This window comes from Gavialis gangeticus, unplaced genomic scaffold, assembly GCF_001723915.1.
Source record: "Gavialis gangeticus isolate Ggan-Ray unplaced genomic scaffold, GavGan_comp1, whole genome shotgun sequence".
NCBI lineage: Eukaryota > Metazoa > Chordata > Crocodylia > Gavialidae > Gavialis > Gavialis gangeticus.
The window spans coordinates 78353574-78376800 of NW_017729031.1; the positions used below are offsets into that span (position 1 = coordinate 78353574).

Below are 23227 nucleotides of genomic sequence, written 5' to 3' on the forward strand. Positions count from 1 at the left end.
TTTGGGAAGTGGATCAACCTGGCAACGTGTACACTAGCAATCCTCATAGATAAAAATGTGTTGGAACAATTCTTGAATGATTTGGAGGAAAGGACACAACGCTGGGTATGTCAGCACTCCCTGGAGTCATGTGACAAGGCGCTGAAGTTGGCCGAAGCCTTTACGGCCTCGGAATCATACTACCCGCGAGAGAAATGTGAGACGATGCCACTGGTGCCAGTGTCAAGGGAGTCGGAGCGGCGGAAGTCCAGTTATAGGCCCCCAGGAGGGGACATGGTGTGTTACCACTGCGGCAGAATGGGGCACTTTGCACAGGAGTGCCCGGGCCACGCTTCTGAGAGGTGGCAACCACATAGCTCCTTGCGAGGGGTGGTTTAAACACCTAAGGAATTGGTTCAGGGGGAGCCAATGGATTGTAGCTTCAGAGCAGGGGGCGAGAGCCCAGTATGGGGACACCCAGTAGTGAGGGCCTGGGTTGAGGGTCACCCAGTGTGGGCTGTGTTAGATTCAGGCTACGTCCAGTCGCTGGTTAAAGCCACCCTGTTGAAAGAGTCCCCCGACTGTCAGGCGGAGCCCATGACGGTGTCCTGCCTTCATGGGGAAACACAGAAGATACTATGAGTATGAGAAAATCTCCAAGTCATGGAGCATCAAGGGGAGCTGTTAGTGGGTCTTGTGCCCCATTTAGTGTGCAACATGCTTCTGAGCCAAGACTGGGCCCCACTATACGATGTCTTGGATCAGGTGCGAGACGTTGAGGTAGCTCGCAGAGCCCTGAGGATGAGAGAGGGGTGGCTCGGAGACTCAATGGAAGGAGAAGGGCCCGATGAGGGGGACGTTGCAGGCAATGCCTCTTATTGATAACCCTTTTGACAGAATAGCATTAGATATAGTGGAACCCCTGACGAAGAGTAGTGCCGGATATCAGTATATACTAGTCATAATTGACTATGTCACATGTTACCCGGACGCAATACCTTCAAGATCGGGAACAGCACCCCGAATTGTGGAGGAATTACTGAAGTGGACATCATGGGTGGGGGTACCAAAAGAAATAATAATGGATCAGGGTACAAATTTTATGTCTGAAGTAATTAAAGCTATGTGCCAAGTGTTGAAAATACAACAACTGTGTACGTCTGTTTACCATCCCCAGACCAACAGTCCGGTAGAGTGCCTTAATGGAAGAATTAAATACCTGTTCCGACGGTGTGCACAGGAAGAACCCCGAAGATGGGACTTGATTTTGATACCACTCATTTTTGCTTTAAGGGACACACCGCAGACTTCCACAAAATTATCCCCATTTGAGTTAATATACAGTCATAAAACACAGGCTTTAATTGCAGGAAATGAGAAAGGAACAGGAGAGCACTGGCCAGCAGGAAGTTGGAGTGCAGCAGCACTGGCAAGAGATGGTAGAACGACTTGAAAAAGCTAGATAGTTGGCCCAAGAGAATCTAGCAGAGGCCCAGAAGAGGCAGAAACAGGAGTATGACAAAAAGGCTCGCGTACGAGACTTTCATGTAGGGTATAAAGCTCTCATGTTACTCCTAACTATGGCAGAGAAGTTATTGACATGTTGGCAAGGACCATTCGAGATAGTTCGACAAGCCAGTCCTGTAGACTATGAGGTATTCCATCCAGGGCACTGGAAACAGTGACAAATTTACCACGTTAATTTGTTGAAAGCCTGGTGGGAACCCAAAGGGTGGATGCTGAGCCCTGAGGATCCATCAGAGGAACTAGGACCTGAGAAAGAAGACCAGCAACAGAAAGTAGCCCGGAGCAGTGAAATAACGCAGGGCCCAGAGCTTAATAAGGAGCAACACAAGCATTTACAAATGCTTATAGAGGAATTTAATGATGTGTTTAAGGAAAAGCCTGGGCAGACCCAAGGGGTAAGACACGAAATCAACACTCTGTGGGGAACTATCAACAGAGAAAGATGGAGGCGTGACCCATTCCGCACCATTTACAGGAAAGAGTATGTCAGGAAATACTAAATATGCTGGCACAAGGGATAATTGTACCTCCACACAGTCCATGGCAAAGCCATATGGTAACAGTACCCAAAACTGATGGGTCCCTTCAAATATGTATCGACTTTAGGAAAATTAATGAAATCGCTCGATTTGATGCATTCCTTATGCTGCATGTGGAAGAACTATTGGAGAGAATAGGCCAAGCTCATTATATTTCAACAACTGATCTATCAAAAGGGTATTAGAAAATACCTATGGCGAGGAGGGACCAACAGAAAACTGCCTTTGGTATGCCCTGGGGCCTATTTGAATTTATGAGAAAGCCATTCGGTCTTTGTGGAACTGCAGCAACATTTCAGCATCTCATGGACCACATCCTTGCCCCGCATATGATGTACACTGTGGCTTATATCAACAACATTGTTATATACTCTCAATCCTGGGGGCAGCATCTGCAACTTGTGAAAGAGGTGCCGAAAGAACTCCACTGGTAGGGATAACTGTCAACCCCAAGAAGTGCTTGCTAGGAATGCAAGAAACTAACTACCTGGGCTTTAGGTTTGGACAGGGAGTCATATGTCTGCTGGCCAGTAAGATAGAGATGATAGAAAAGTATTTGCCACCTCAGACCAAGTGGCAAATAAGATCCTTTCAGGGGCTGGCTAACTATTATAGGAGGTTTATTCCTCATTTTGCAGAAAAGGCAGCCACATTAACCGATGCAATAAGAGGGAAAGTACAGGGTTTGATATGGTGGACTCCCCAAAGGGAGGAGGCTTTTAAAGATTTCAAATGGGCCTGTGTGATGATGTGGTAGTGGTAACGCCTGATTTCGCTAAAGATTTTAACCTGCAAACAGATGCTTCTGAGACTGCTGCGGGTGCTGTCCTGTGTCAAAATCAAGAAGGCATGGAGCAACCATCGTTTTTGCTAGTAAAAAATTAAACAACGCTGAGACCAGGTATTCTATTAATGAGAGGGAATGCCTGGCAATAAAGTGGGCCATAAACTACTTTAGATACTATTTAATGGGGCAAGGATTTGAGTTAGTCACAGATCATGCCCCTTTACAATGGCTAAATAAGTTCAGGCATGATAATGCATGAATTGCGCATTGGGCATTATTGCTACAACCTTTTAAATTTAGCATCAGCTACAGACCGAGAGCAGCTAATGAAGTTCTGGATTTTTATTGAGATGCAACAAGAATGAAGTGGCCATGATGGATCGGCACAGGGCCTGTGTCAAGATTATCGATGATCAGGAGCAAGAAGCTGCTGCGCCACAAGGCAACCTAGGTAGGGGGGATATGTGAAAAAGACTTACCTCTGTCCAACAAGGAGAGGAGCTGGCAGGATGCCACACCAAAAGCAGAGCACGGCGAAAGTGAAACTGCGGCATTCCCGTCCACCGCGGTGAGGAAAAAAGAAAAAAAAAACCCTGCCGAATTGGAAGGAGCCAGGATTGGCTCCTACGTCGGTGTGGGCATGCTTCATAACAGTGTGCCAGAGCTGATGCTGCCCAGAACCTCGAAGCCGGGATAAAAGGCCCGGCAGGAAATCAACAGGAAGGACCAGAAGCGAGGTCCTCAATCGGCCTGGACGAGCCAGATGCTGAAGGCAGTCCCAGTTCAGGGACGTGGTGGATACCCCAGGAGGGGGTTCTTTGAAGAGTCAGAGCCAGAGACAACTCCATAGCTTGCCACAGGATACTCCGTGGACATCAGAGATCCACAGCACAGACTGGATCTCAGCAGAACCAGATAGAGAATGGACCAGTGGAAAACAAACCCACGGCAGGTACAAGACTCAAGTCGAGAGTGGGATGCCAGGGAACATGACAGGCTGGGACCAACAAGATTCATGAATAAGGCAAGGTGCAGCAGAGAATAACCGGGTCAAATAAATGTCCCAGTCACACCGTAATAAATGCAAAGGGCCAAGACACCAAAGGGTGCATAATAATAACCCCCGTGGCCCAGGCAACACCATCTTTGGTTGGCATTAGGCGGGGTGTAGGGAAGGTGGAGCCCCAAGCAGGAAGGACACCCAGAAGAACTGAAGGAAGCTACCAGGAGGGATGGGACAGACCATCTTCCTCCCCGTCAAAATTAATTTTCCAGCAAAGACATGGCAGGGGAGACCCCCTTGGGTACCAACCAAGGTACATTCTATTAACAAGCCTGTTCCTTCCTTAAAGTGACGGGGAAGCCAGAAAAATCCACATGGACTTGATGCACAGGTGAAAGGCATGGGAAAGTTACATATGAGAACAACCATGCTACGCAATGGCTCAGAAATGGACCCTTTCACTGTTAGAACTGAAGTCAAGCAAGGATATGTGTGATTGCACCAATACTTTTTTCCATCCCTACTGCAGCTATTCTGCATCTCATTGATGATAGACTTCTACTTGAAGTCATTATCAAGTAGTTCCATGGATGGGAGTCTCTGACATCTACCAGTTACATTCCAAATACAAGGTAACCATCACCTCCATTACTAGTCTTCGATATGCTGACAATTATGTTGTGTGTGTCCATTCAACTGAGGAGCTCCAGATCAGTACCGATTGCTTCTGAGAAGCAAATGAAATGCTTGAACTCACCATCAACTTCAAGAAAACCAAGATACTTCAGTCCACTCCAAATCAACCAGTTGCTCCATCACATATTACAATTAAAGGGCAATCCTTGGAGAATATTAAGCATTTTCCCCACCTTTCCCAAAAAGTAAACAGATGATGATATTCAACAAGAGATAAAATTTGCCTGTGCTGCCTTCAGATGCCTCTCAAACAGTGTCTTTGATGATCATGACATCAGGACCCAAAACAACCTTCTCGTGTACCATGCTGTTGCCTTCCCTACCCTGTTGTATGGGTGTGAACCTTGGATGACATATCAGAAACACCTGAAAGTTTTGGAATATTACCATCAGTAATGTCTTCAGAAAATCCTCCATATTAGCTGGAAAGACAGAACAATGAACGCCAGAGTTGATTCAAGATAATGTCACCAGCATTAAAGCCATCTTTATATGGCACCCTGCTCCAGGGGATGTCTAAGGACATGTCTAAGGATTCCTGACAACCAGTGTCCAAAGCAGACCCTATACTCCCAACCCACTGATGGTCACCACTCTTGAGGTGGGCAAAAGAAGAGATTCAAGGACACCTTGAAGGTCAATCTAAAGAAGTGCAATATTAATATCAATACCTGGAACTCTCAAGCACTGAATCATCCCCAGTGGCACCATGATGTACAAGACAGATCATTTCAAGCAAACTTGCCTCGGTATGGAGGTGGATAGACAGAGACAATTGGGTATGCAGTACAGTGCAGGGCCGTGGACCCTGATCCTGATGCATGGGGCAGGCAAGGGCGGTGTGGTGCAGGGCCCAATCCAACCTGCAAACCGGCCCTGTAGTATTCATCTGGCCTGTAGGGCCAAAACCTTGAGTGCTACTGGTCTATGATCTACCATTCTAGCTGAATATTGTACTGCACTGGCAGTAGTAATTTACCTGCAAATATCCCAAGGTGAGTAGGAAAGGATTGATGTGACATGACTTAAAGTGTCAGGAAAACTCCTAACAGTTGGCTATAACAGGAAGCCTTGAGCTCCTGTTACTTTAAGGAGAGAAATGGCAACAGCCACTTGTTAACTTGTTTATCCAGACTAGCTACTGTGTTACACAATCAACCATGATTCATTCAGGGACCTGCTCCATACACAGATTCCTGCCCTTGCTAACATTGTTACATGGTACAACTTACTTTTAAACTTAAAGTACATTTGGAAAAGCATCTACAAGCTCTATTTTCACTACAAGTTCACCTTATATAAAAATAATAATAATATAATAAAAGAAAAAGAGAGAGGAAGGAAGAAAAGGTAGAAAAGAGAAAGCATCCCCAAAAGGGGGCAACTATTGCAAAAGGGGCTTTTGCCATATGGAGGAACTTCACATTTGGGGGGGAGGAGGCAGGCAAAAAGGTTTCTTGGTACAAGCCCAGGCTAGAAGGCCCAGGTAGAGAAAAGGGGTGGAGGTCAAGAAGACCAAAGTCTTGACAAGGGAGAGACTATATCATATGCCTACGTGGGCATGGCTGTAGGGGACATCAGAGGCTGTAAATAACTCTTAAGGCTACAGGTGCCTTGCAGGGCACAGACACGCTGACAAGGCCCATTTAGCTTAAAGTCAGGGTCAAAATGGCAAAGTCCAAGAGGGACTTGCTGACCATCAGGGAAACAGCAGCTCAGTCTAAGACCAATTTAGGCAGCCTCCCTTCTGATCAATTACAAATAGCAAGGCATGGCAGTTGAGTGATCAGGGGAAGGTACCTTAGAATGGAGTGGGGCAAGGGTTGCTTGGTCACCAGGGCCTGGAGCCCAAACTTGTTACACTGCCACTGTGTGTTATTGTCCAAGACTTAAACCTGCAATATCAGCAAAACAAATCTATGCAAACTGATATACTTACATTCTATTTGTTGTAATGAATATAGTACAGCATAGAATAAATTTATTAGCAAAAACTTATTAACAAAAACCTTGAAACTGAGGTGCTGTTCTGTGCAGAACATTTTCTTCTGAAGTTAACACTTATTATATTGTGCTGTATTATTCACAATATTCACAGTCCAATTTTAGGGGCCACTCCAGCAAGTGTTTGCTCCTGAGATCAGTTTCATTAACTTGTATGACCTTTTGAATGAATATTAAACAAATGGGCCTACAGAAAAAAGGGAGCAGTATGGCCTGAAGGGTAAAAACAGATGGATTTCTCCTGGGACAGTCTTTTACGCCTACAGGCATACAAGGTCTTGTCCCACACTAAGTACCTGTGAAGTATTGGACAACTCTTTCCCTAGGACAATTAAGTTAATTCCAGTTAACTGCCACTTGTTCCCATAACAAGCTGTACATGTAAAGGGCTATGTGGCTCCTAGGCTTGATATGAATCAATCAGAACCAACTCAAATCTGATGTCTTGTCCTCTGAGGCTAAAACAGACATGTATTCTCTATGATGGAGATGGAAGATGCAAGATTCGCCACTAGAGCTGACTGTTGGCTTGCCATTTTTTTGTGATCCTCTATAACCCTGCTTCAGTGCCTTCTCTTGGGAGGTATAATTAAGCTGATTCTGAGAGAGAGTCATATCCAGTCATCTTTCCTACAGTCCTAGAACAGTAACTGCATATTGACAGCAGTTCTCTCTACTGCGTGTGAAGTTACTGGAAGATTCTGACCTCATTTTGGAAACTCTAGTTAGCCTTGCCTCAAAGATGAAGATTAATTTTATTTCAAGAACCCAGATGTCCCATTTCCTGAACAAAGGCTCTAACTGCTCAGCTTTTGAAGCTAAAGTATCAGAAGGGCTAGCACCTTCCTTCTCCGCTAATACCTGCTAGTCACGGATTTTTAGAATTTTGTGCCTTACACATGCCCACCATTAGTGCATTTGTAGCCAGATACCTGTCTAATTAGTGAGTACCCTACTGCACATGCTCAGTTGCCATATGGATACTCATAGGCAGTAAAAATCACATACTGTGTAAGTGCCAAAAATGCCACTAACACAGCTGGAAAGGTGCCATTTAGGCACAAAGTGAAACAGAATTCTGTCCAAGAACCCAGTTTCTCCAGAGAGATACTCAAAGGATGTTGAGCAGAGCGGGCAAAAGGGCCAGATATGACTTGCCAACTGATTGGATCCAGTCCACAGCTATCCCTGTGCTGCTCTGCATGGGGCGAAGTCCTGCCCACTCCTGCCTGGTGTAACCCACGCCGTACTCCCACCTGCAACCCCCAACAGTTCCAGCCCCAGCCAGCACGCAAAGCTTCCTGGTGGGGCTGCTCCCAGTGCAGCTACAGCTGCCCAGGTAGGGCTTGGTTCCCTCTGCCTCCAGCAGCAGCTCCTCCTGCCCCTTGCTGTGACGCTCTGGAGAGCAGGTAGCACTGGGAAGCAGCAGCGGCCATGGGGATGTGTGCTGGCAGGAGATGCCCAGCCAGGCAGAAGGGAAACTGCAACCAGGTAGCTCCTGCCCTAGCATGTGGGGCTCCAGCTCATGCCCGCCTTCCACTGACTCCACCTGCCTGGCATGATGAGAACCCACTGGCAGACAGCTGAGTGGGTGGAAGCCAGGAGCTAGAGCTCCACGTACTGAGACAGAAGCCACACAACTGCAGCTTCCCCCTACTCCACTCCCTGCCTGGCTGGGTGTGTGGTGCCCAGCATGCATTTCCATGGCTGCCACTGCTTCCCCCACACTGCCTGCTACCCAAAGCGGCTCAGCAGGGGCAGGAGGAGGTGCTGGAGGTGAGGGGAGCTGAGCAGTGCTCAGTGAAATGGAGGCAGCTGCACTAATAGCAGCCCTGCCAGGAAGCTGTGCATGCTGGCCAGGGCCAGGGCTGGGTGTGGGCAGGAGCATGGGTGGGAGCATGGTGCAGGCTGCCCCAGGCAGGAGCTGGCAGGGCTCAGCCCCCTGCAGAGTGCTGCAGGGGCAGCTGTGGCCTGGATAGGGGTAGGGACAGCAGATTGCACCTGCATCATCTGGATGAGCCTGTTGTATGCGCCCCCTGTCCCTTCTTCCCTCCCACTCCCAGCCAGCTCCCAGGACCTAGCATACAGGCAGCCGCTGCACCCACACATGCACCCCCCTCTCACTCACACTCACACTCACACTCACACACACACACACACACACACACACACACAGAGTATACAAGAGTAAGACTTTCTTTTGACCTATTATGCAATTGCCTCTATATACTCTACTCAAGAAATATAAATCAGACAAAAAATATTTTTTCAAATAAAATTAAAATATGTTATAGTAGGTGCTTGATTTTTTAGTATTTTTTTAAATCTATAATTTATTAAAATGATACCTTCTGAAAGACTGTGTGCGCACAGCCCTTGACAGCTCACCAAAACTCAGTAAGTGGCCCTCCAGCCAAGTAACTGCCTACCCCTGATGTAGAACAACCTGTAGATAGCTGGAACAGCCACAGAAACAACCAAGTTGTGTCACATCTGCATCAGCTCCAGTCTCTACCATGCTGGGAACAGAATGGCTCTGTCTGATTAGCACCCAGAGGAACCTGACATCAAACTCTCACTAGATTACGACCACGCTGACGAGTCAGAACCCACTTTGTTCTTACCACACAATATTGCTAACAAGTTAAAGGGGAAAAAGTGCTTAAAGAAGCACTCATTGAACCAGTCTATTTTACGCAGGGAGGGTTCAATCCCTCTGGGAGACGTCACTATTCTGTTGTTAAACAATGCTTCTTAAATTTATCAAGTAAACAACTTAATTTAAGATGATTAGTAAGCACTACTCTCCAGCCATTTCTCATTTGTGAGCAATGAAATATTTTGAAGATAAAAATCCCTGAGGAGTGATTGTCTTTAAATCTCAGCACATCAGTGCTCTGGTTCACTTGTTTGACTCTCTTCAACTACTGATTTACATTTAATACTTATCACATTTTTGCCCTTTGTCAAGGGACAATCTGTCTCCCTGGTGGCTGGGGCTACAGCACTTCGTCTTGGAAGGCGCAGATGAAGGGCAATAGCTGCTCGTGCTGTTGAACAAAGCACTGTACTTGGCCAGGGTTTTCATTTCCCCTATTCAATCCCTTTCTTTCTGTTTCTTGCCTGTTTCCCTCAATGGCCTGTATCTGTTTTTGGAGCATGTTCATTTATGTATGTTTTTTATCATTCTTCCGTCGTTTCTTTTGATTACTAATCAAAGCCTTTTTTCAAAGAGTCTCTTTAAACTGTATTATTGTTGATTTTTGTGTAGGCATAGTGGGAATTTTCTTTGATCATGTTTGTTTTGGAAATCCTTCATTTTTTATATGCTTGGGTGACTGAATTATGGCCTCTTGGTATGAATAAGAATCTCTCTACCCTTCTTTTTACACCTGTTTTGGTGATCTGTTCAACTAGGAGAAGGAGAGTGCTTTTTGCCGTTTGTTCTTTTGTGTTTTGTTTGTTTGGCAATAAAGTGAATGGTTGATGGTTCCACAAATGGAGATTACAGAAGAGATGAACTAAGAACCTGCAGAAGCTGAACTATCGGAACTCTGGCTAAGCCAGAGCTGAGGAGGATCTCGCCCCGCCCCAGCCCCTACTTCGCCCAGCCAGGGAGCCGTGCAACCAGGCTGCGCAAACAGGCACGCTTGTCTGCCCGGCACGAAAGTTAGCATGGGAGTTCACGCAGAAGGACTAGTGGGAGGGCCTGAGGCCCTGCCAGTACACCCCACTAGGGAAGCCAGTACCAGCCATAGCCAACCCACCAGAGGCATGACACAGATGGGCACACATGGATGGGGTCTCTGGCACACCAGCTGGAGGAGCTCCAGGCCACAGTCCAGAGACTGCATGATATCAGGGACTGTGAGCAGGAGATCAACTCCTACTTCCAGGCCCTTCACCCCTGGGAGGCAGAGGGTAGACCACGGTCACCTTCCAGGACAAGGGAGGACTCAGGGACCTCCCCTTCTGTCTAGCCACGGGGGTGAACCAAGGTAGTCAAGGGCCCTAAGGCCTGCTGCACCAAGGTCCCCACCCTGCTGGAGCTCTGCAACAGGTATGAGTCTCTTGCAGCCCCAGCAGAGCCTGCCAAGCTGCCAACTCCCGCAAGCAACATTGGCTCAACTACAGCTACTGCCCCTGCTCTCCCCAAGACAAAATGCAAAGTCCTTGTCATGGGAGACTCCATCCTGAGGGGAACTGAGGGGGCAATCTGCTGCCCCACCCCTTTAGCCCCTGAAGTCTGCTGCTTCCCAGGAGCCCGTATCCAAGATATTGCAAAGAAGATCCCTGGGCTCCTCCAGCCCACTGACCACACTACCCTATGCTCCTTATCCATGTGGGCACCAATGACAAGGCTCAGAGCAATCCCAGCCAGGTCATGAAGTGCTACAGGGATTTGGGAGTGGGGCTTAAGGGGTTGGGGGCACAGGTGGTGTTCTCATCGATCCTCCCTGTCTCAGGCTATGGGCTGTGGAGGGAGAGGAGGATCAAGGTAGTGAACCAAAGACTGCAGCACTGGTGTTACTGGGAAGGCTTTCATCGGTCCCAACGGATGCTCCTGCCCATTATGAGACAGGAAGGTCTGTGTGAGGGAGATTCCTTACCCTCCATCAATGCTGACCTTGTGAAGGAACACCTTGAGAGGCTGGATACCTTCAAGTCAGCCGGCCTTGACAGCTTACACCCCAGGGTACTAAAGGAGCTGGCGAGGATCATAGCCCAGCCCCTGGCACAGATCTCTGGGAACTCCTGGTGCTCCGGTGAAGTGCCCAAAGATTGGAAGAAGGCCAATGTGGTGCCTATCTTCAAGAAGGGGAGGAAAGTGGATCCACCAAACTACAGGCCCATCAGCCTGACCTCTATCCTACGGAAGATTCTAGAAAAGATTATCAAAGAGACCATCCTCATCAGACTGGCCGATGGCAACATCCTAGCCAGCATGGGATTGTCACAGGTAGGTCCTGCTTGACCAATCTTATTTCCTTTTACGACCAGGTGACCTATCACCTGGACAAGGGGGAAGAGATTGATATCATATATCTTGACTTTAAAAAATTTTTCGATCTGGTATCCTATGGTCACCTCTTGGCAAAACTAGCCAACTGTGGCCTCGGCTTCTCCACAATCTGCTAGCTGGGGAACTGGCTACGTGGTTGGACCCAGAGAGTGGTGGCTGATGGAAGTCAATTGTCGTGGTTCGCTGTGACCAGTGGGGTCCCTCAAGGCTCTGTCTTTGGGCCTATATTGTTCAACATCTTCATTAATGATGTGGACACTGGCGTCAGAAGCAGACTGGCCAAGGTCGCGGATGACACCAAACTTTGGGGTAAAGTGTCCACACCTGAGGACAGGAGGGCAATCCAGGTTGACCTCAACAGGTTCAAGAAATGGGCAGATGAGAACCTGATGGCATTTAACACCAAAAAATGCAAGTTTCTCCGCCTTGGGAGGAAAAATCCTCAGCATGCTTACAGGCTCGGCAGTGCTGCACTGGCTAGCACTTTGGATGAAAGGGACTTAGGGGTCATAATTGACCACAAGATGACCATGAGCCTTCAAAGTGATGCTGCAGCTAGTAAAGCAAGCAAAATGCTGGCTTGCATCCATAGATGCTTCTCAAGCAAAGCCCAGGACATCATTCTCATATTTTACTTGGCCTTGGTGAGGCTGCAACTGGAGTACTGCGTCCAATGTTGGGCTCCATAATTCAAAAAGGACATGGAGAAGCTCGAGAGAGTCCAGAGGAGAGCCATGCGCATGATCAGAGATCAGGAAAACAGACCTTACAATGAGAGGCTGAGAGCTATGGGACTCCAGCCTGGAGAAGCATAGGCTTAGGAGTGATCTGATGGCCACCTGTAAGTTTATCAGGGGTGCTCATCAGGATCTGGGGGCATGTCTGTTCACCAGAGTGCCCCAAGGGATGACAAGATCAAACGGTCACAGACTCCTCCGTGACCATTTCAGGCTGGACATAAGGAAGAACTTTACTGTCCAAGCCCCCAAGGTCTGGAATAGACTGCCGCTGGAGATGGTTCAAGCACCTACATTGAATGCCTTCAAGAGACATTTGGATGTTTATCTTGCTGGGATCCTATGACCCCTGCTGACTTCCTGCCCTTTGGGCAGGGGGCTGGACTCAATGATCTCTCAAGGTTTCTTCCAGCCCTAATGTCTATGAAACATGCTTAAAATTAATCTGACGTTCAAGTAACTTCCTGAACTTAGGCTGTGGAAATCTCTCTGAAGACAGAAGATGGCAGAGGGAGTCTTTGACCTAATACACTAGAATCTCTCTGATAAATATTAATGTGATCAAAATAATACTGGTCATTCCAGATTCCTCAAGTGTGAAATTTGGTTAGGTATATCCACGTATCTTATGATTAGAGCTAACACCCTTCACATTGACAAAAATCTACAGAAATATTACAACTTGACTATGGTCAAAAGATATTTCTTGTGTCCAGCCACAGACAGTGCAAGAGAAAAATCAGACTGAATTATTTGGGGCAGTATGCAGTCTGATCATTCCCAGACCCCTCGCTGATTCAAGTAAAATCCCAATCCCCCGCCCTGGGCTGGGCTGGGGTATGCTGTCAGCTCCAGAGAGCAGGGCTGGTCCCACACCTCTGCTCCCTAGCTGGAGCAATGAGGGCTGGCTGACAAGGGGTACGGCAGGGCAAGCTCAACTGGGGATGCAGTCCAGTTTGTGGGGGCGGGGGGCAGCAAGGACTTTTGCCTCACAATCACTGCTCTGGAGGAGTGTTTTGAAAATACTGGCAGATGAATGCATTGTAACTTCCTTAATTTCAACAGAAGAACAGAAGCCTAGCTGGATGCATGCAGACACCCATTTTCTTCATGCTTTTTCTTCATTAAGCTAGGAAGTCAGGTAACCCATCTGTGTTCTGGCATCCCAATAAAAACACGTAATTAGTGCCACATTCATCTCTCAGTTTTGCCATATATACCTGTGTTCATAAACAGGAGGCTAAATTAAAGTAATCATTTTAAAGTTTTCATTTGGGCTTTGTGATGGATTGCATCTTTTTCATAATACAGTGGCATAATTATTAAGTGGCAAAAACAACATTACACCTGCTCTGCATTCTTTATAGTGGTTGCTTAAAACATGGGTGTTAGCAAATATTACAGAAAGCAAAGGAGCTCATTGTCTTCTGAAAAAGTAGCATTTCAATGTGGACCAGCTGCCTGTAAAGCTCAGCCCAGGAGTTAAGGAGTGGCACAACAGTGTGATTTGAATTTTGGCTGCTAGAACCTCTCATAGAGTTTAACTTCAAAGCAAAGATACAGCTGCTTCTCCCTGCTCTCCAAGGGCATTCAGTAGTTCAGGAATTTAGCAGTTCAGAGGTGGTGGGGCAGCCTTCAAATTTTCTTTTACTTCAATAACTCGGGAGAACCCAATTTAGCTTTTTAAATTAAAATCAAACTAAAGCAGCTGTGTCAGGGGACGGTGGCAGAGACTCTAGGGCACAGAAAAATCCAGCAACTTACAACTGTTCTTCATGTGCTTATTTAGTGATTAAAAATCAACAGGAGTTAAAAGCAGGGCTCAAAATGTTCCTAAGGTAAAAAAGGCATCTGGGAATACAGTCAACAGCAATAGTTTCAAGAAAACAGGTTTAAGCAGAGGAAGAGAAGTAACTTCAATACGATGTATTTTTTAGACAAAAGAAAAATTCTAATTTTCTCCCTCACAACCTTATGTCTTTTTTCATACTGTTCTCTACACTTGGAAAGTCTATTAACTTTCGTATCTCTCATAAAATGTATTGCTTCCCAGCTACCCTTCTCCTATAATACTTCTTCTAAAATCTCCTGCTTGTGGCCTCAATACTACATTTAAATAGAGCTGGGCAAGAAATGTGATTTTTCAGCCCCAATAACTGTAACGCTTTTTCTCATTAACTTCCTCTTACAAATGAAAAACTGAAACAGAAAATGACTCCAAATAACAGAAATGAAGACTTGTTTTTAAAAAAAATCATTAAAAAGTGCTGGAAAAGTGTTCTACTATTTTAAAATGTAAAATATGACTAACAAAGAAACTATTTTTAACAAAGCCTGAAAATTCTAAATGTGTCCATGTATTCATGTCACTATTTACATATTTGTACTTTTACTATTCTGAAGTCAAAATTCCAATCCTTTGCTCTGGAACACTTGCTCATCTTTTAGACACATGTTAATAAGCAAACAGACTGCTCAATTACCCCAATCAAATCATATAACCCAGTGAAACAAAAATATAAGACCGTTTAATTATTGTGTCCATACAATCCCCATACTGCCCCTAAAGGCCTTCTAGGATGGAGCAAAGGTGGGTTTTGCAGCTTGCCTCAAAGGCTAACATATTCCTGAAGTTAAAGACAAAGAAAAGGAAAAAAGTTTCTAAGGTCACAGGCTCTAATGCCCTGCCAGTACAGGCAGTCCTCAACTTACAATGTTTCGAGTTACATTTCGCACTTACAACGTTTATAAATTGACTCCCTGTTTCAACTTTCTGATGTCAGTTTTGACTTTACAACACTTGATCTGACGCCAAACCATGCCAGTGAACAAGTTCGCTGCATCACCCATCTCCCTGGAGAACATCTGTCCAAACTTTCTTGGACACTTTCTTTAAGAGAGCAGACAAGACTCCAGTAAAATCTGCAGCCAAGACTCCCAAGAAGACTCCAGCCAAGAACCCTTCAAAAAGTCCAACCAAGAGCCCTTCAAAACGTCCAGCAAAGTCTCCTCAAAGAAGTCCTTCCAAATCAATATGATTGCTATTTACAGTATAAATACATTATATTAGCTATATTACTAATCTATAATTGATTGGGTACAAAATTCTGGGTTATTTTTGGTGAAAACAGGGTATTTGGCCTTGGTTCAGGAACCAATCCCCCATTTATAACATTGTTTCCTATGGGAAAATCAGTTCCGAGTTACAACGTTTCAACTTAAGACGTGGTTTTCAGGAACCAATTGTGTCGTAAGTCTGAGGACTGCCTGTACTTTGTCACTCTTATACAAATGAACTTTAGCCCCGTTGATTTATTCCTGCTGATTCATTAGTCCCACTTCCCTTGTCTCCATTCATCATTTACTTTATGAATAGTTGCTATTGTCAAGTCCTTGAGGCAGGGGATTCATCTTCTAGCTCCTGTTAGAATTGCCATATGTACATATAGCATTCTCCTACCACAGACTATGTTTCTCAGTCTACATCCATCCCTGGACTATAAATCCACCTCTAACTTTAGCTCCATGTTTCACAACACATCCAGGATGCAGGCCAACAATCCAGAGCCGTGCTTTTTACTTGCTCTATATATCCCCTAGCCATACACAAGGAAATTTGAGGATCTGTTCAGTTTTACTATGTCATGCACAGTTCTGTGTGAAAATGGCTAAAAGAGAGGATTTACATACTCTACCACACACAGAAATATTAACAAAAACTGATTTGTTTGCCAGAGAACTTGACAACAAAAAAATCCCAATAAGTAACAACATCAAGGGACTTCTGAATTCCAGCTGTGTTTGTCAGTGCCTGCTACCTGTTATAGGTACTTAAGTTCCATAAAATAGGGGCCAGGTTCAATTCGCCATACAATTTGCCCTTTTTGTGTGCCAGTCACTCCCCGGTTCTTGGAATCCCAGAAATTAGCTGGAGAGTTCTCATCTACAAGAGCAAAAAGAAAAAATGTTCTCTATAATGGTAACAGTAACAACAGCTATTAAAATAAATGTGTATTCTTCCTGTCATGTGATGATAGGGGTCACTGGACTTGACATGTAATGACTAATCAACAGTTAGTAAAGAAGTATTTCTTCATAACATGTTTTTAAGGTTGATTGTGGCCCTTAAACTGATAGTAAGGAAGCAAGATTAAGTTCTGAACATATCACAGTTTATGTTACAAATAACATTATTCATTTTATCACAGTTGTTGATAGTTTTTACCCCCCTCTCCCCACACACACTGCTTCCTTCCACCCACCAAATGAAAAAGGAGTTTGAAAGATTTTGCTTGTAACTGTCAGTAGATGCGTTGCTCTTAAAAACAGCTTTATTAACACTTGAAAATGTATAATAAATCTTTTGAAAAAAGGGAAAAGCCACATAACACAAAGATCACAAGACAACTTTGTTCTGCCTTACAAAAAGTAGAATATTTGTTTGCAGTGGTTACTCATTCAGTCCAAGATGATGGAATTCCTGGAAGAATCAAATTAACTGGGACAAAATCAATGAGTCTTACTGTACTGCTGATCATGAGATCAATTTATGCAAAGGGAACAGACACATGCAGAGATACAGTAAATATACAGCTTCTTATTAAAGGTGACCTGAAAAGGTAAAGTATCAAATTCCAAAAACTTTTCTAATTTAATTCTAAATATCTAGGCTACACACAACATTGCAAGGTCAAAGACCAATATATTTTTCACCATGAAGGTGCCACTGTCCACCACTGTCATAGCTGTCCAGCACTTCCAACTATGTGGTACTGAAACCCAAGAGATGGAGCTGCAATTTAGGCACATAAGGGTTTTAAGTATATTTATTATTTTTCAAAAATAGAGAAGATATTTTATCATCTTCAGAGAAGAAGCCAGGAAATTTAAATGTTCTGAAGCCCTAGTCTGTCAGGTGCCAGTACCTGCTCTGAGGTGTCTTAACACTCAATCCCCAGGTTTTTGGGGTATTCAAAACCTCATAGGATGTGCACAGCAGTGTTCTGGATCAGGCACTTGCTAGACACAGAAATGGATGGGTAGTTCAAAGACACGGTTTTTTAGTCACAGATTTGACAAGCATACCACAATTGTTCTCTATGAAGTAGCAAAGGATGATTGGGAGAAGAAAGTGCTAATATTAGTAAGCTAATTAACATTTTGTTCTTAGCTTCAATGCAAACAGATTTTTATTTTTTACCAGTTAATAACTCTATTTTCAACTTCTCATGCAATTCATTCTTGAATGAAAACAATGCAGAGCAAGAAATGGTAAAAGGATAAACAGGAATCATAACCATCAATAAACAAGCTGGTGTGAATCATGGTGAAATTATTCCATACAGGCAGTTATCACAAAGTTTTCTCCATTATTTTACTCTTTTAGCTGAGGCACTGACTTCTTAAGCTAAGCACGTAAGTGGGCTCACAAGGCCTTTTTCCCTGCAATTGCATGCAATATCTATGTTACCCTTCTAAAATCTGTGCATTTCACAAGGGTTGATTGCATCCTACCCTCCTAATATGCATTCAGTGAAACTTCAGCCCACTACAGGTAACCCCCGCTTAGTGCTCTTAATTGGTTCCTGAAAAACCGAGTGTTAAGCAAAATGAACATTAAGTGAAACTGAAAGTATTTGATGATCCAAGATGGCAACCTCAAGTGTTTTTAATGACCCAAGATGGTGACCGCAAACGTTAAATGAAACTCGCTGAGTGTCAAGTGAAATCAGGTATCAATTTACAATCAGCATTATAGCGAAATAGCGCAAAGCAAAACAGCATACTGTTTGCTTGTACTGGTTGCTTGTACTGAGGGTTGACCATGCAGCATATATTCATTTAATTATATTCCTACATATAGTTCTTCTGACTTTGATCTAAGCACCTAAGTAAATAAAGGATTCAATATTATGAATATTCCTAGTGATTGGTACACTGCTTAAGAAAGAAGAAACAGTGATTGAGCTTTCTTAATTAAATGCCAGAAATCTAACAAGTTCCTCTCCCTCTATTTTAATCTATTTTGCTCGGTGTAGGTACCATATCCCACCACATAACAACTAGCACAAGAAGTGGTAAAATTCACTTAAGTGCATATAGGTACCATACAAAATAAAAAAATACACATTGGTGATTTTTATCATGTAATTTAGAGTAACTAAATTGTATTTATTGATGTAATTAAAGTAAAAAGACAGGGTGGCAAGAGAACCAGACTCTTTTCCAAGGTGTTTCACAGGTTTCATGGGAGACCTTAGCCTGGCCATATCATCTCTCTATGTGTCAATTTTCTCATCTTCCTTATTTTGGAGTCACTCTTATGGAGCTAAAAAATATTTAGGTTAACTATGAACTTTTTGATCTTCAAACAGAAGGCACTATGGATGTGCCAGCATTATCAGCCCCAAAAATGGAAGAATGAATTTGTCCGTGGATTATCTGATAGTTCCTCACCGATTGTTCTGGAATAGGCTGTGGTGCCTGTCCATTAAACTGGAGGACCTCCAGAAATTCCCAAAAGGCCAAAGTAGTCAGTGTGCTCCACATAATGTCTGAAACTCTACTTTGTCCTGTTAGTGTGCTTCTACTTGTACCTAATTATCAAGGATTTCTCCACTTACAGATGTTCTGAGGAGAGGACCTCCATAGAAACATAACTTAGAAAAAGTATGACTTGTTATCTCCATAGGGCTGCTGGGAAGCCAAAGTGTAATCGCTTGCCCGCCACTCTTTCCCAAACCAACTCATACTCTATTTTCTTTCCCTCTACAGAAGGTAAGAAATAGATAATACCACAGAGGGAGCTCACTCCCATTTCCACACTCAAGTGAAATAAATGTGTATGGATAGGATCTTCACCATCCCAGGTCTAGAGCTGTGGACAATCTGGAGCATTACCATCAACTCCTAGTCCCAACCACTATAACATCCCCAGTCTAAAGCAGTTTCTTTGATCTTTAAGTAGCTTCATAATCTCCAGTGTTCCTAGTTAAGGCTGCTTTCCTACATAGATTTACATGTGGCTACCTCTTCACCAATGAGACACGCCTAATGCATCCAATCAAGCATATGCACAATTAATACTTAAACCATTCTAATATTATAAAAGCCTTTGTCTGTCTGTCTGTCCATAATGTTTTATTTGCACTCTGATTGGTGTATGAAACAATCAGATTGCTCGAAGAGCATTCCAGACAGGAGGTGGCAGCACACCTCCATGATAGCGGTGATGGAGCGGATGGAACTGCGGGGTGAGGCCTACAGCACTGGCCTCACCCCACTCCACCCCTCTTCCAGCCCTGCTTCCTGGAGGCAGTGGTGGCACGGGATGCTGGCCAAGGAGTATGGAGGGGCAAACTTTCCCCCCTGCCCCACTCCTGGAAGGTGGCAGCGCTGGCCTTGCCCCCTGCTCCAGCCTTGCTGCTAGGCCCCAACAAACGCTGGCAGGGAGGGGGAGATCACAGGGAGGAGGCGGGGAGAAAGGCAGGAAGACGAGGGGGGTGCACAGTGGCAGCCCCCCACCACTGCTGCCACTGGGCCCTGAGAACAGCCGGGGGAGAGGGAGCGAGGGAGGGGGAGGGGGTTGTGCATGGCCAGATTCACCGTGGTGGTAGCGTTGGGTGGCAGCTGTGGCCTCCACATGCAAGCTTCCCCCCATCCCCTGCACCTCGGAGGTGGTGGCGCTGTGGGGTGGAGCGACCATGGGGGGTGCACAGAACTGGATGGGGGAATGCATGGGGCAGGAGGCAGAGTGGTGGCAGTGCAGGCCGGTGAGTGATGGCATTCTTGATGGGCAGTTGGCTAGTAAATACATATTCCCCTTCATTCTGATGCAATGTTTTTCAGGGTCAATGAAAATCAGTTCAAAGCTGTAGTATCACCACTTACAAATGTACTGTTACCTATGTATTCTTTTCTTCAAAGATTACAAGACTACAAGATTCTTTCTCAAAGTAAATCCTGCAAATCTTTGTTATCCAAAGTTAGCTATTAACTGTACTGAAAAGTCCCCTATGTATTGAAACTCTAATAATTTCAAATTATTCAGTGTTCCCATTATGTCAAGGTAACTACAGTTGTTTTATATGACAAAAGCCAGCTGCTCTAACATGCTCTTGCTTTTCTGAATTAAATTATGTAATTGTTTTAGAGAGAGTTGTATTTATCATCACATGCCAGGGAAAAGACATTAAGTATATAGCACACATTAGCATGAAAATACTTGAAGTACCTTGTTCAAGTAGCGGACAGAATGCAATAAATATTTTAAGCAATGAAGTATAACCTTAGCAGCAGTGTCTCTAACAACACTTGGGGTGGGGGGTGTTGTTTTGTTTTTAAAGGTTAATCCAAAACACCAATTAATGCAACTGGAGTCTTTCCATGGACTTCAACAGGCTCTTGAACAGACCCTAAAAGAACAAATTTCACAAAAGTACCCCTGAAATCTTGAGCCTATCAATCATTGCTGAAGATAGAGCAAAGACTAGTTGAGGAATCCATATATTTTTCTGAGACCTTAACTGTTTTTTCCAGGATGTAAAATAAAACTCTGGATAAAAGTTAGCACCCTGTTTCTCTCTAATTTCCAACTAAACCTGCTAAAGCAAGAGCACTCATCCTAAGTGGTTCAGCTACCAGTAAGAGAGACAGTAGGTGAGAGAAATGGAATCAAAATGATACACAAATGAAAGGCAGCCCAGAACTTCCGATACGCCATGGACCTATATTTTGTTCTGGTCTAAGGGTATCATTTTTCTTTCTGTTGTTAGAATTATTCCACAATCAGATCATGTTAAACAGATCATCCCACAATACTCTTTAAGAACCTCCAGATAGCTGTTTCCCATCTCTGCAATGTTTTCTTTTCCCTGATGTTCTTTTGAATATGCATTATAGACTGATTATATCACATCTGTCTGAATCCGTTCTGGTACTACCTATTCTCTTCCCCATGAGCACACACTTTGCTGCTACAGTTAGTTTTGATTCATAAGAGTTTATGAGTCAGTCCTGTAACAATTCTTTCCCTGTCCATACCCATTTTTTTCGACTCTGACAACGTTGCATCCTGCTTCTGCAGCGTTTGCCACTCAGGTACAGTCTTCACAGAACTGACTGTTGAAATTGCTCATAATTCTGTGAGAAAGTCAATTAATTTCCCTCTTGAGCACACTCTGGCAAGAGGGAATTAGCAACTTAATTGTTATAGTGAAACAAAACCACTGGACAATAAGTTTTCACTTACAGAAGAAACAGAGGGAAGAAAGGAAACAATATAAAAAAAGAGAAATGTAAGTTAAAAAGTTTTAAAAGCAAATTAAAATACATAAATTAATATATGGAGGTTTTTTTTTTTTATTAATCACATTAATACTGTGCACTAAAAACAGCCACTTGGGATGCACCCAATTGTTTAATATTTTTCTCAAAAGTTATTTAAAAATATATATTTTTGTTTCTGTCCCTACCAGGATTATAAAGTTAGAGGAATGCAGTTTGGAAGACTTAATCCTTTTTCTTCCAATCTGCTGATTAATCTTTAAGGTCCTGAGTAGTCTTAGCCATTTTTTTTAAGTTTGCCGCATAACAAATTTCCCCTTGGGCCTGGTAAACCATCTGGTTGGTCAAGATATTTTGTAACTGAGACACTGTTAAAAGGCTTTTGTCCTGTTTCTTAATCATCATCAGGTAGGCTGCTCCTGGCAGCTACAAAGCCTTAATTAAATCCTCTTCACATAAATGGCATAATCTGCCATTACATTTAACGCTTTGGACATGCAAATGAATAGTCTCAGTTCACATTTTAAACCCTCTGCCTGTCTTCACCACCCTAACTTTTGTGCTCCCTCTTGAGAGCACTAAATACAAGCATTTCTTTGTGTTCTCCAAATTATATGCCAAAGAGGTGTTAAGATTATTGACTGCTCAGTTAGTTGTTTTAACTCCTTCTTTAGCTCCACTAGCTCTTTAACTTGTTTTAGGAGTGATTTCTTAAGAGCCAGACACGCATTGCTCTTTCAATGAAAAGAAGTTGCTGTACCTTTCCTTAATCAATTTTTATCCCTTCTCTTTGTTTTGATCACTGTATCCCAAACTTGTTTACTTATACTAATAAGTCCCTGGTACAAATTTCCCTGTTCTGAATATCAGTAGAGTCATCTCTTGAGTATCACATTAAGATCTGAGAGAGGTAGCTGGCCATATTAGTCTGAAGGCAGGTAGAGTCTCTAAGGTGTCACCTTCCCTGCTTTCAAGTTCTGAGGCATACTGCAATTCAGGACTAATTGAGCAAAGAAAGTATTCTGGGACTGCAGTTCACAATTATTCACTTAGTTTAAATGAGAACATTCTGGGAATATAAAGCACAGACTACCAAAATGGAAAGAAAAGTATTTGTGTTTTGTACACGGAAGAGTAATTTAAAACATTTGCTTATAAATTTAAAAAAATCTTACCCCTCCTCTGAAAATGAACAGTCATATAAAAATCCACCCAAGGAAATTTTAAAATGAATGGCAGTTTCACCAAGTGGTCCTGTGGCCTTCAGTCTGTTAAGCCAAAGAACTGAGGAGGCCTAGAAAGCTCATGTCAGGATTACTGAAAAGTCATTCATCCATAGGTGATTTCAATTTCAAGCAATTCTAGCCCCTTTCTGGCAGCTAAACATGCTATTGCTTCAGTTGTCTGTGTTGGAACGTGTACCAGATAATGTTTATAAACATCAGTTACCAGAACATACAACATACAATAAATACAGCAGTCATAAACCAGAAATTTGTCGTTTTGAACTGCAGCCTTAGGAAAGCAACAAATGTTGCCTTAGGAAAGCAACAAATTAGTGTAAGGTCTCATACTTCAGCATTAGCAATGATGACCAAATTAGGCCCCCAAAATCCAATGGCTTCAAATTCTGCCTTCTGCAAAAAT

General features: G+C 43.8%; 1 protein-coding gene across 1 annotated transcript in view; it reads right to left on the reverse strand.

Moving 5' to 3' along the window:
• The window catches only part of HECW2 (HECT, C2 and WW domain containing E3 ubiquitin protein ligase 2), a 239849-nt gene that overhangs the window by 144465 nt on the left and 72157 nt on the right, over positions 1 to 23227 (reverse strand). Inside the window, exon 2 of the mRNA XM_019523126.1 lies at positions 16131 to 16238. Within this exon, the coding sequence (XP_019378671.1) occupies positions 16131 to 16238 (108 nt within the window). The remainder of the gene's footprint in view (positions 1 to 16130; positions 16239 to 23227) is intronic.